The sequence below is a fragment of the Molothrus aeneus genome, chromosome 4 (genome assembly GCF_037042795.1).
Source record: "Molothrus aeneus isolate 106 chromosome 4, BPBGC_Maene_1.0, whole genome shotgun sequence".
In the NCBI taxonomy this organism is placed as follows: Eukaryota; Metazoa; Chordata; class Aves; order Passeriformes; family Icteridae; genus Molothrus; species Molothrus aeneus.
The window spans coordinates 50,691,553-50,703,235 of NC_089649.1; the positions used below are offsets into that span (position 1 = coordinate 50,691,553).

An 11,683-nucleotide genomic window follows, 5' to 3' on the forward strand; every position below is an offset into this window, starting at 1 on the left:
TTTTGAACATCTATTTCAGGGAGTCCCAGCTGGAGATATTCTGTGATTCTAACATCCTATATTTGCAAAGCAAAGCACCTCTGGGAGAGGCTTTCCAAAATGTAATGCAGAGTTAGGTTCAATACAACAGTAGGAGATACCACAGAATTGTTAAGGTTGGAAAAGACCTCTAAAATCACTGATTCCAGCCACTGACCATATCAACACCACAGCACCACCACCATATCAACTAACCACAGCACTAAATGCCATATTGAGTATTTCTTGAATACTTCCAGTGATGGTGACTCCGCTACATCCTTGGCCAGTCTATTCCAATGCCTGACAGTCCTTCCAGTGAAGAAATTTTTCCTGATGTTCAACCTCAACCTCCCCTGGCATAGCTTTTAGCCATTGCCTCTTTCCTGTCTTTTGCTGCCTGGGAGAAGAGGCCACTCCCTACCTGGCTACAACCTCCTTTCAGCCAGTTGTAGAGTTTTTAAACACTCCCAGCTCCCTCAGCTGCTCTTCAAAAGACTTTTGTTCCAGACCCTTCACCAGCTGCATTGCACTCCTCTGGACCCACTCCAGCACCTCAGTGTCCTTGCAGTGAGGGACCTTGAATTGGGAACAGGATTCAAGGTGTGGCATTGCCAGTGCTGACTAGAGAGGGACAGTCACTGCCCTGGTCCTGCTGGGCACACTATTTCTGACACTGGCCAGGATGCCATTGGCCTCCTTGGCCACCTGGGCACACTCTGGCTCATGTTCAGCAGCTCTCAGCCAGTGCTCCCAGCTCCTTTTCCACTGGGCCACATTCCAGCCACTCTGCCCAGCCTGTAGCACTGCCTGGGCTTGTTGTGACCCAAGTGCAGGACCTGGCAGGGGCCTTGTTGATCTTCATAGTGTTGGCCTTGGCCCATTAATCCAGCCTGTGCAGGTCCTTCTGCAGAGCCTTTGGCCCTCCAGCAGACAGTACTGCCACTCATTTGGTGTCATCTGTGAACTGACTGAGGGGACACTCAATCCCTTAGTCCAGATCATCAGTAGAGGTAGTAAACAGGACTGGCCCTAGCACTGCTCCCTCGGGAACGCCAGTAGTGACCAGGCACTGCTGCATGGAGCACCTTTACCAGCACTCTCTGGGCCTGACCACCCAGCCAGTTCTTAGCCCAGTGAGGAGTGCCACTGTCCAAACCATGCACTGCCAGCTCCAAGAGTGTGTTGTGGGACACAATGTTAAAGGCTTCAGTGAAGTCCAGGTAGATTACATCCAGAGCCTTTCCTCATCCACTAGGTAGGTCATTTGATCATAAAAGGAGATCAAGTTGCTCAAGCAGGACCCATCTTTCCTAAATCTGTGCTGGCTAGGCCTGATGCCCTGTACACACCATGTGATTGCACTCAAGATAACCAGCAGATCATCCATAACTTCACTGACCACCAAGATCAGGCTGGCAGCCCTGTAAATCTCCCAGATCCTCCCTCTGGCCTTCCTGTAGATTGGCATCACAGTGGCCAACCTCCAGTCATCTGGGACCTCTTCAGTTAACCAGGACTGATCAAAAGTGATGGAGGTGCTTGGTGAACTCTTCCATCAGCTCCCTCAGCACCCTCAGGGGATCCCATCCATCCTCATAGACTTGTGAGTGTCAGAATGGCTCAGCAGGCCACTAATTCCTTCTGGATTGCAGGGGATCTGTTCTGCTCCCTGTCCCTGACTACCAGCTCAGGGGCTGGGTAGCCTGAGAATAACTGACCTTTCTGTTAAGAAACAAAGAAGGCATTAAATCCCTCAGCTTTTTCCTTATCCTTGGTTACAATGTTTCCCTCCATGTCCAGTAAAGCATTGAGGTTTTCCTTGGCCCTCCTTTTGTTAATGTATTTATCAAATTTTTGTTATCTTCCATTGCAGTGGCCAGCTTGAGTTTTAACTGAAGTACTATATTTATACATTTGTGTTATATTTTTATATTACTTTTCTGCATATAATGATATAAATATGATTTAGAAGTAAACACTATCTCTTTGGAGTTCTGTGATACAGTTACAGTGTTTTAGATCTTGCTGTAGCTGATGACTTGACCCATGTGCTCAGGCTGAGTAGGCAACAGGAAGTTCTATATTTTGTCCCTGGAGAGCAGTTAAGGAGGTTTTCATAACTGGCATGTCACATTCTTCGTGTAATTTACATTTCCTTAGAGGCCAAGTTAATTTATTAAGGTATTCCTGAGAAGAAAATATAATTCCATTGGTGGAGGTTATGATGGAGCAGGTGGGAGAAGGATATTACAGATGCTGGAAAACACTGACTAGTAAAAAAAGCAACAATCTCTGTAGAAAAGGCTTGTTACTGGACACGTTTTCAGTGGCTGCATCATCCTAGTGCTAATTCTGCACAGTATTTACTTAAAGATACTGGTTTTTAATATAATAATTTATTTACTCCATTTGCTGAGTGGCTGAGTTTACTGCATGTCCAAAGAAGGAAAACAAAATGAGTGAAGTGTCTGGAGCACAAGTCTTACGAGGAGCAGCTGAGGGAACTGGGGTTGTTTATCATTCCCTCCAGACATAGTGTTGTAACACAGGGCTCTGGGGTCCCAGGGCCCATCATTGGTGTTGAAGACAGGCAAAGATGGGGTTAAATGTTTCTGCTTTGTCACCTCCTGTTTGTGAGGTGACCAGCCTCATCAAGTAATGGCCCAGTGTTATCTCTGATCATCCTTTTGCTTTTGACATATCTTAATAAACCCTTTTTGTGACCTTTATGGTGCTGGCCAACTTGAACTCTAATCAAGCTTTGGCCGTATGAATTTTCTCCCTACAGTGGTGAGCAGCATTTCTGTAATCCTGCCATGTTGTCTGTCATTGCTTCCAAATACTGTGTACTTCCAGAAGAAGATGCCTTCTCAGCTAGCTCAGCCAGGCTGAGAAGGCTGCTGAGAGTCTGCTTCACTTGCTTGACATATTACACTTTGCAGTTGCCTGCTCCTATGCTTTAAGAGATGGTTCCTAAAAAGGGACCAGCATTCATAGATGGCAGTAGCTTCAACAGCAGATTCCCAGAGCACCCAAAAGTCTTACAGCACCCAAAGTCTGCTATCCCCTATATCCAGGGCCAAGGTTGTCCATAAGGCCAAGGGCAGTTGATGCAGAAGGATCCTGTGATTAATTCCTTGTAGGCTGATGCATTGCTGGTAGTGTCCTGGCTGGGTGGTCAGTAGTAGACTCTCACAACAATATCAGCTTTATTTGCTTTCCCATTCATCCTTACCCAGAGGCTCTCAACTCTAATATTGCCCAACATTTTGGCTTTTGTTGAGACTTCTCCAGCTGCTATGTCTTCAAAGCATGCAAGGGAGAAGAGCAGTTGATGAAGGGCTTTTAAATCACGAGAAGTAAAAGGATAAACAATGTTTTTAAAGTAAAGATAAGGTTAGTAGCTCTAAACTGATGGCATTGTGATCAAGACTGTTATCCCAGGAAAAGTATTTTTAAATATTCAAGCAAATATTTGTAAAATTAAATATGTATCTGAAGTTTGCATTTTTTAATATTTAAACATTTTTTTCTAGCCAAAACCAACCGGTGTATTAGGCACAGTAAACAAACCATTATCTGCAACTGGAAGGAGACCATATATTAGGACTACAGGATCAGAGACTGGAAGCAGTGTAAACTCTGAGCTGAGCTCTTCTGCAGGAAACAGATCAAGGTATGGGAGTCCAACATTTCTTTCATCACCTCTTTACTTAATGGTCTCCACTGTGCTTGCAGGAGGAGATGATTTGTTGTGTGTGTTTACATGTTGGAAGAGGGTCCTTATTTTGTCCAGTTTTAGAAAATTTAGTTCTCAATAGATAAAATCTCCATACTTGCTTTTTGGTTCAGTTTGTGTTATGATGTTTTGATGTATAAATTACAATTAATCCTGATTGGAAACAAGAAACTATTTTGAGATAGATGGAATATTCTGATCTGTGTAAGATTAAGGATGATAAAAAGAGCTTGTTGAAGCAGGCCAGGCTCTCAGTGGAAAGATGCAACATATGATGGCAATACTCAGTGTTTCTTCTAACAAGCATTATTTTTATATGGATGTGAAGTTTTAAAATTTGTTGTAAATCTGGAGAAACAGTTTGCAATTTCAGATTTTAATACTGTTCAATTTGGAATTGATTACCTGACTAAAATAAAGCATTAAAGAAAGCAGAGAAAGTCAAGTCTTGTTGCTACATTTCATAAGGCCAAAGAGGAGTATAAATGCATTCAGAATTCATTCTGTAAAGTGTGCATGATATAAGTTGCAATAATCTTACTTTTTTTCTTTTTTGTTCTTTTGTTTTCTGTGAAGTTGGGGCATTATTGGTGTTTATTATTCTTCACTACATTTTCCAATATTGGCTCTTTCTATCTGGGAAAAGAACACAGGCTATTTTAGAGCTCTGGTCTTAAGTTTGCAGAAGTCATTATACAGTGGTGTGTCTGTGGTGAGGGATTTGGCTCAATGACCAGCCAATTCCTTTCAGACCTTTCCCAATTCTGGGAAAGAAAATACATGTGTGGACTCTGGCAAATTCAGTTGTTTTTAAACTAATGTAGCCTATTGTGTTGATTCCCCTTCCCCTCACCCCCTTTTCTTTACCCCAAATGATTCCAAACATTTTTCTTCTTTTCTGTATATTTTTGGTTTATTATGTCTTCCATGATGTTCCCAGGGAACAAAGTTCAGATATATCAGAAACCGGAGTCAGTGAAAATGATGAAAATCCTGTGAGGATTATTTCAGTCACACCAGCAAAGACAGAACCTGTGAAAAACAAGGTATGTCCAGGAATTTTATGGACTGATGTCTGTAATAAGTTTGACATTGGGGGCTTTTTAAGTGCACCAGTTCTCTGAGGAGCTGGTAACATCCAGTTTCATTTCATACAGTTGTGTCAGTTTCCCAGCCTGACAGAGGACCCCATGTCTTCAGAACGGCCATTTATTTTATCCGCAGTAATTTAGAGCACTCATTTGAATGGACTTCTCTAAAACTCCAAAATATTGCCACATTTATTCTGTATTTTCCAATATAAGTAACAGTGAGCCTGGGATTCAGAGTGAAAATTCACACCTGTAGTAGCTTCAACTGAAGTTACTGCCAAGAAAATGTCAAGTGGTCCTACAGCATGAAATAGACATCTAACTTTGAAATTTTGTCACAACTAAAATCTTAATTAAACTATTAAAAATATATGGTATAGTTCACCCCCTTTCATTAAAGAGAGAACACCATGTGTAAATCATAAAGATTTTTTAACTTATAAAACATACAATAGCATGAATTTTAACACAATTGAGTCCTGCACCTGGGACAGATGTAACTCAAGCAGCTGTTCAGCATGCTGGGATCTGCCTGGCTGGAGTGCAGGTTGGCTGGGAAGGACCTGGGGGACCATCCCCAGTGGATAACCAACAGAGCATGAGCTGGCTGTGTGCCTTGGCTGCAGTGAGGACAGCAACTGTGTCCTGAGTAGTCAGCAACAGAGGGATGTGGTTATTCCACCCCATTTGGCATTCATTAGGCCATACCTGGAATACTGTGCTGCCCCCCCAGTTTGATGCAGATACTCAAAAACTGGAGGGAGCCTTGTAGGGGGGACCAAGATGATTAAGGCATGGAAAAGTTATGTGAAGAAAGGTTTGAAGTGTTGAGTTTCTTCAGCTTAGAGAAGAGAAGCCTTGGAGAGGATCAATCAGTCTTTCAACATCTACAAGATATTTATGGAAAAGATGGATGGAAGGAAGTGTTCTCAAGGCTGCTTGCTGGAAGGATAAAAGGCTGCTGGAAGAAGTTGCTTCAGGGGAAATTCTGCCTGGATGCAAGCAGGAAAAGAAAATACAAAAAAACCCCCAAAACACTGTGGAGAAATTGAAACACTGGAACAGACTGTCCAGAAAGGTGGTGGATTATCAGTGTTCATGGCTTGACTTGTCAAAGCCCTGGATAACCACTGAGGCCCCACTGTCAGCAGGTTTGACAAGATGATTTTTGATGATCACTTCCAACCTAGATGATTCTGTGATTTAAAGTAGATTTTTGTAATAATGTAGGGATACATAGATGATTTAGGCTTTTTAAGAAGTTATATATCTGCTTAATCTCTTTCTGTTAGATTAAATCAGAGTAATAAGCAGGTGTTTTGGATTTGTATCATCACATAGAAAAGTTAGGCAAAGCACATATAAAGTAAATTTCAAAAATGCTTTCTAGGTTCTTGAAGTTGAAATTTCAGAGAATCTTTAAAGTTCATATGAATATATGAATAGCAACTGCAAGTGTCTCCTATGAAGCTGCTGGAACAGTGGTGAAGGTTACAGAGATTGCCTGACTCATTTGAACACATAAGAAACATTAGTAGAATATTTAACAAAAACAGTCCTTGGTTCAGATCCAGCACTTAGAATAGTGGCATTGGTTTGTTGGAAATTGCAGAATCATCCCAGCCATACTTCTTCAGTATCCTTTTCTCCAGCCCTTCTCCCAGCTGCTTTGGAAGTCAGTGTTCAAATGAAGACTTAGCATCCAGTTGCTTCCTCTTTGATTCCATATGAATACTGCTCTCTGTAGAGAAGGACATTGCTAACCCTTTCTGTTCCACATATACAGACACCTCTTCATGGTATCCAATCACTTCATTACCCTGTTCAGTGTGTTGAGAAGAACATGCATGTAGGCCATACCCATTCAGACATGATGAAGAATTAACAAACACAGCAAGTTGCATTTTTGGTGTGATCTTACTTCTTTATTCCTTGGGTTTTTCTTTACTGGCACTTAGGTCTTCAGTAAACTGCACCTTTACTGAATGTTGGTCTCAAAATTTGCATGTATGGAAGTAAACAGTAAATACTGCTGTATTGAAATAATTCTTTGGTCCTCAGTTTTCTCTTGTCATTTTACAAAGAGACAGTAAAAGGAATTTTTCCAGAAAAATGATCATGGGAGGAGCTCATAAAGATAATTATTCTTACTGTAATCTCTCTCACACCACTAAAAGATAGATTAGCTGCAGTTAGTAACATTACACAATATGTAGAAAATGTTTTTGCAAGGATAAGGTCCAAACTCTAAGACCATGTGATGTGTTTTCATAACAATACAGTTTTAAAAGCTCATGTTTCTGATGGAAGGAGGTAACAGTTTGGGTCTGCCTTTAAGAATCTTTTTTTCTTCACATTCATGATTTTTATTTTCTAGGAGATGAATTCTGATCAGACAACACAAGGAAATAGCACTGAACGTGGGAAAAAGCGAACAGCAACAGCATCTGGAACTGAGAATATTCATCAAAAAACAGAAGAAAAAAGTGTAGAAGAAACAGGCCCATCACTTGCAGCAAAAACCAGAAGAGGGCGACCAACCAAACCAGAACCTCAGGGCACCACTGCAAAAAACGAGGAAACAAACAAAGCACCTGTCAGGGGAAGGAAGAGGGCAGCAGCCAACCAGGAAGGCCCAGGGAGTTTAGAGGCAGGTAATGCCAAAGCACCAAAACAGCAAGACACAGCAAAAAAGCCAGCAGCAGCACAGAGACAAATTGATCTACAGAGGTAAAAATACATAACTAAATACAGGGGGTGGGAGGTGGTCCTTTCCTGTTTCAAGTCAGACCCTGAGTTTACAATTACAACAGACCTAGCATAGTTTAGGGCACAACTAAACCACAGCAGATGTTGCAACCATATGTTGCATTGAGTTCTATTTTTCAAAGTACCTGGGCAGCTGGAATTGGAGAAATTAATTTGTTTGGTCAGAACAGGATAAACTTAACCTGTTTTCACCAAATGCTATTTTAATGCATCCTGGTTCCCCTTCCTAGAATTGCTGTCTAAAGGAACCAAGAGTTGATGGTGTTTCAGTGCATTCATCAATGCCAGGCACGCTGGCATTTGGTAACTCTGCTGTGCCTCCCTTCAGTGATAGCAAATCCTTGGAAACTGACTGTCTTTAATGCACAGGGAAATTTGTAATGCCAGCTGTAGCTATTTTCTGGTAGTTTGGGTCTGTGCTTGTTTTAATGGTAGCAGTACTGTAATGTCTATTTTAAGTAACTGAAAATTACATTTGGAACTTTGTAAACCACAAAACAGCTTTTGGATGATAATCTGGGCTACTTTAGTGTTTAAGCATGTTGACTTGGTTTGCAATACAAGCAATTCATAATAAGCATTAACATGAGGTTTGTTTTGCTGGACCTGGTACATAATTAATGCCAAAGTGTCCAAAGGTCTGCAAACCAGTGTGCTCTAAGAAATCACAAAAATGATCTAAAGGAAGAAAGAATCATTGGAATAGTTTCTTTCTTGAGATTTGCAAGTTGAAGATCTTGCAGAGAACCTTGAACAAAAATAGTTTTACATTTTCTTCTAAGAGTAAGCTTTATACAGCAGTAAAATGGTCTGTCAAGAGTGTAATATTTGTGTACTGCCTTGCAATGCTTGTTTAATATGTCAAATTCCTTCAAAGTCTTCAGAACAAATTGCACTATCCATAGCCTTTAATAAGCTACTGTATCAGATAACATCTTTAAAATGTGTAATATCTCAGTGTTTCTTGGACAAAATACCAAAACATTGTTAACGTTTTTCAGAAGCCAGGTGCTTGGAAGTGATGGAGATTCACTGTTGGAGATAGACTCAAGTTCAGAATACTCTCAAAATGCAATGGATCTTTTTAAGGCCTGTGGGAGCAGCCAGGAAGATACTGAGGATACAGAGATAGCAGAGGGAGGCTTCCTTAAGGTGTAGCAGGCATCTTATATAGGACAATTCTCTGTTTTTATTTCTTTATTGTAGTTTATACAGTGAGAATTCAAAGAAATTTGTGTGTAAATAATGCTCTGATAGGTTTTTTGCTTTTAAGTAGACTTGTACAAGTTACTGTAAGTACTGGGAAAACATTTGAAGTAGTGCCTATTCTGAAGTAAAATGGGCTATTTTAAAAACCTTGGTAATTGTAGTTAATTAGATCTAGTTACTGTTCTTCATCTCTGATTCCAGTGAAAGCAGTGGATAACTGTTTATATTGATGCTGAGAAAAACATTACTTGGTATGGAATTATAAAATGCACAATTCAAGTTGTGTAGTTTCAAGTTTATCGGGAATGTACAATGAGGAAGTTCAGTTGTATTCAATTAATTATGTAATTGTTAAGAAGGTACAAGATGGAGTTGGAAGAATCACAGTATAAGAAGTGTAAAAGCTAAAATCTAAACAATATTTGGTAGGATTTTGAGTCAGAATCACTTGTGATTTCCATGTCCTTACAATTAACTCATTTCCTTTTCTCCCCTCATAAAGGTAAAAAGAAAACTTGCTCGAAAAGGGAGGAAATGAAGGCCAAATAAAGGCATGCTCCAAGCTTCTGCAAAAACTAGGATTCAGAAATTTCCTGTACAGGAACTGAAATTACTTCAAAACACACAGCTTTCAGCTCTGAAACCAGAAGGAAAACTATGCTTCCCTTTCACATGAAATTAATCCTTCTCAATGGAAATGTAAAGCAGAAACTCTTGAGAAAGAGGCTAAAAGCATCTGTACTTATTTCCCCAGAGACTTTTTTTATGAAAAGTCAATAATTAAGCAAATTGCTTAACACTTGGTTCCAGTTCCTGCATTCTGGAGTTTAAAAGTGTATTTACACCATTAACTTTCATGCTGCATTTTTTTTTTAAAGGAAGTCAGACAAGGTCCTTACACTGACATTGAAAATTCATGATCCTAGAGCCAGGTATTCCCATGTTTCACAGAAAAGGTAGAAGTCTACTGAATGGATTTTAAACAAGACTAGAGGAAAAAAAAAAATCACAAAAATTTTTTTTGCTTTACTTTTGGAGACTGTTTTATGTATAATTCTTTCTGCCTGCCTACTTTTCTGCAAAAATAAGATGTACAGATTTCAGTTCCCTGCTATGAAAAGTCATGTGGTGGCAATTTTATAAATGTTGCTTTCTGATTTTTATCAGAGTGGGAAAGTAATCACTTAAAATTGTTATTAATTCGCAAGTAGACATTTCATTTTTTAATTTTCCCTCCATTTTAGTTTAATATAATTTGCAATAAATGTACATATTGATGTTTGTTTTATAAAAACATATATCACTTTTAAGTGTTTTTACTCCTGCGGTTCTGTTGGAATATTCTAAATTTTAAAGGAGTAAAGACAGTCCAGCATTTGATTTTATAATGTTTGTCACCAGATTTTTATTATTGATGTAAAGAAAAAAAAAATCAGTTTTTAAAAATAGTTGGACTTTGGCAGCTTTGTAAGGAAAGTTGGAAATGTTTAGGATTGCTCTCAATTTTAAGCATTGTGCTGATTGGAAGTAAGTCTGTTTTGCATTTTGTCTTCCTGTCCAGGCTCATTTTTTAATGTTTATTTTAGAAGATTGTTGCATCAATATTATGTTTCCTGGCATTGTTCAGCATAGATACAGTGTACACTTTTATGTACACATGATCATATTTAAGTTTGTTGCATAAAATAAACGCTTCTAGGTGTCACGTGGCAGTCTTTTTCTAATTTTTTTTTCTTTCACAGAAAACTTAACTGCTGTGTCTGTACATGGGCTTGGACATTGACAGAAGTGCTGTACAGAGCGAAGGAGCTGTAACGCACACAGTGGTGTAGTTAAAAAGTTACTTTTTTGAGGTGAAGTTACAGTGCTTTATCTTGTGAAGGGGGTTGGGTTGTGTGCAGAGTGACAGTGAGGAATCTGCTTTGCTTCCCACTGCCTCTGTTCCCCATTTCTCTTCTGCAAATTGTTTTGAAATGCCTTGGTTCATGTAGAAGAGCTGAGTACTGGTGGCATGAGTTGGAGATTGCTTGTGCTGCTGGAATGGGTAGGGTGCAGTTGTGTGCTCCTCAGCATGACTTAAGTCTCTCTGAGCAAGTGTGCACAGCTCATGTTATTTTTCTTCTGTAACAAAAATGAGGCTTTGTGCATAAAGCAGTGTGCACAGCTCCCCTCTAAAGCAAGCTGCAGTGCTTTGACCTGAAGGATTTGGAATGCTTTTGACAGAAAGATTATAAAATCGCTTAATTATACATCTGTCAGGGGTTTGATTTCTAAAACTGAAACAATTTCACAAGGTGGATTTTCTGATTGTAATGCAGTTTCTTTTTAGTGCTCTGGTCAAATACTTCAATTTCATGAAAGTTCGAGTGTTTTGGTTTAAACTAATTTTAAAATGTTTTAGTTCAAAGTTTTCTGGTGCCACCAGAAAAAAAAAACTTGCTTTTTCTTAGAAATGAGTTCTGGTACTTAATGGTGTGCTTTTAACAATCTGAAATCTGGACTTGACAAATCTTGCAAATATTTCAGATTTGTTTCCAAAAGCTTTGTTTTTTATGAAGTGGATAATTATTGGATTTTTTCCTTTTTATCTTCTTTAGTCAGTGTTTAATTAGTTACAATGTCACATTACTCAGTGAGTCATAATAGAATGATACAGGTTAGGAGAGGTTTCTGGAGGTGCACTCCATGCTCAGAGCATGGTTTTCAGTTGTCTTTCTCCAGATGGAATTATATTTATTTTTTTTCTGTTTGTTTTTTGTTTTGTTGTTTTTTGTTTGTTTGTTTGTTTGTTTTGTTTTTTGGTGTGTGTGTGGACATTTGAGTTATTTTTATATAGTTGATTATTATTTTTATA

At 39.2% G+C, this 11,683-nt stretch overlaps 1 protein-coding gene across 3 annotated transcripts in view; it reads left to right on the forward strand.

Annotated features, from left to right (window-relative positions):
* PDS5A (PDS5 cohesin associated factor A) overlaps positions 1 to 10,534 on the forward strand; it is a 77,843-nt gene extending 67,309 nt beyond the window's left edge. Inside the window, exons 30-33 of one of the 3 annotated variants that reach the window (XM_066548489.1) lie at positions 3,558 to 3,697; positions 4,701 to 4,806; positions 7,229 to 7,505; positions 9,332 to 10,534. In XM_066548489.1, coding sequence (XP_066404586.1) covers positions 3,558 to 3,697; positions 4,701 to 4,806; positions 7,229 to 7,505; positions 9,332 to 9,378 — 570 coding nt within the window. In that variant the 3' untranslated portion in view covers positions 9,379 to 10,534. The other 2 variants (XM_066548490.1, XM_066548488.1) reach the window with 2 other exon arrangements.
* The last annotated feature ends 1,149 nt before the right edge of the window (positions 10,535 to 11,683 follow it).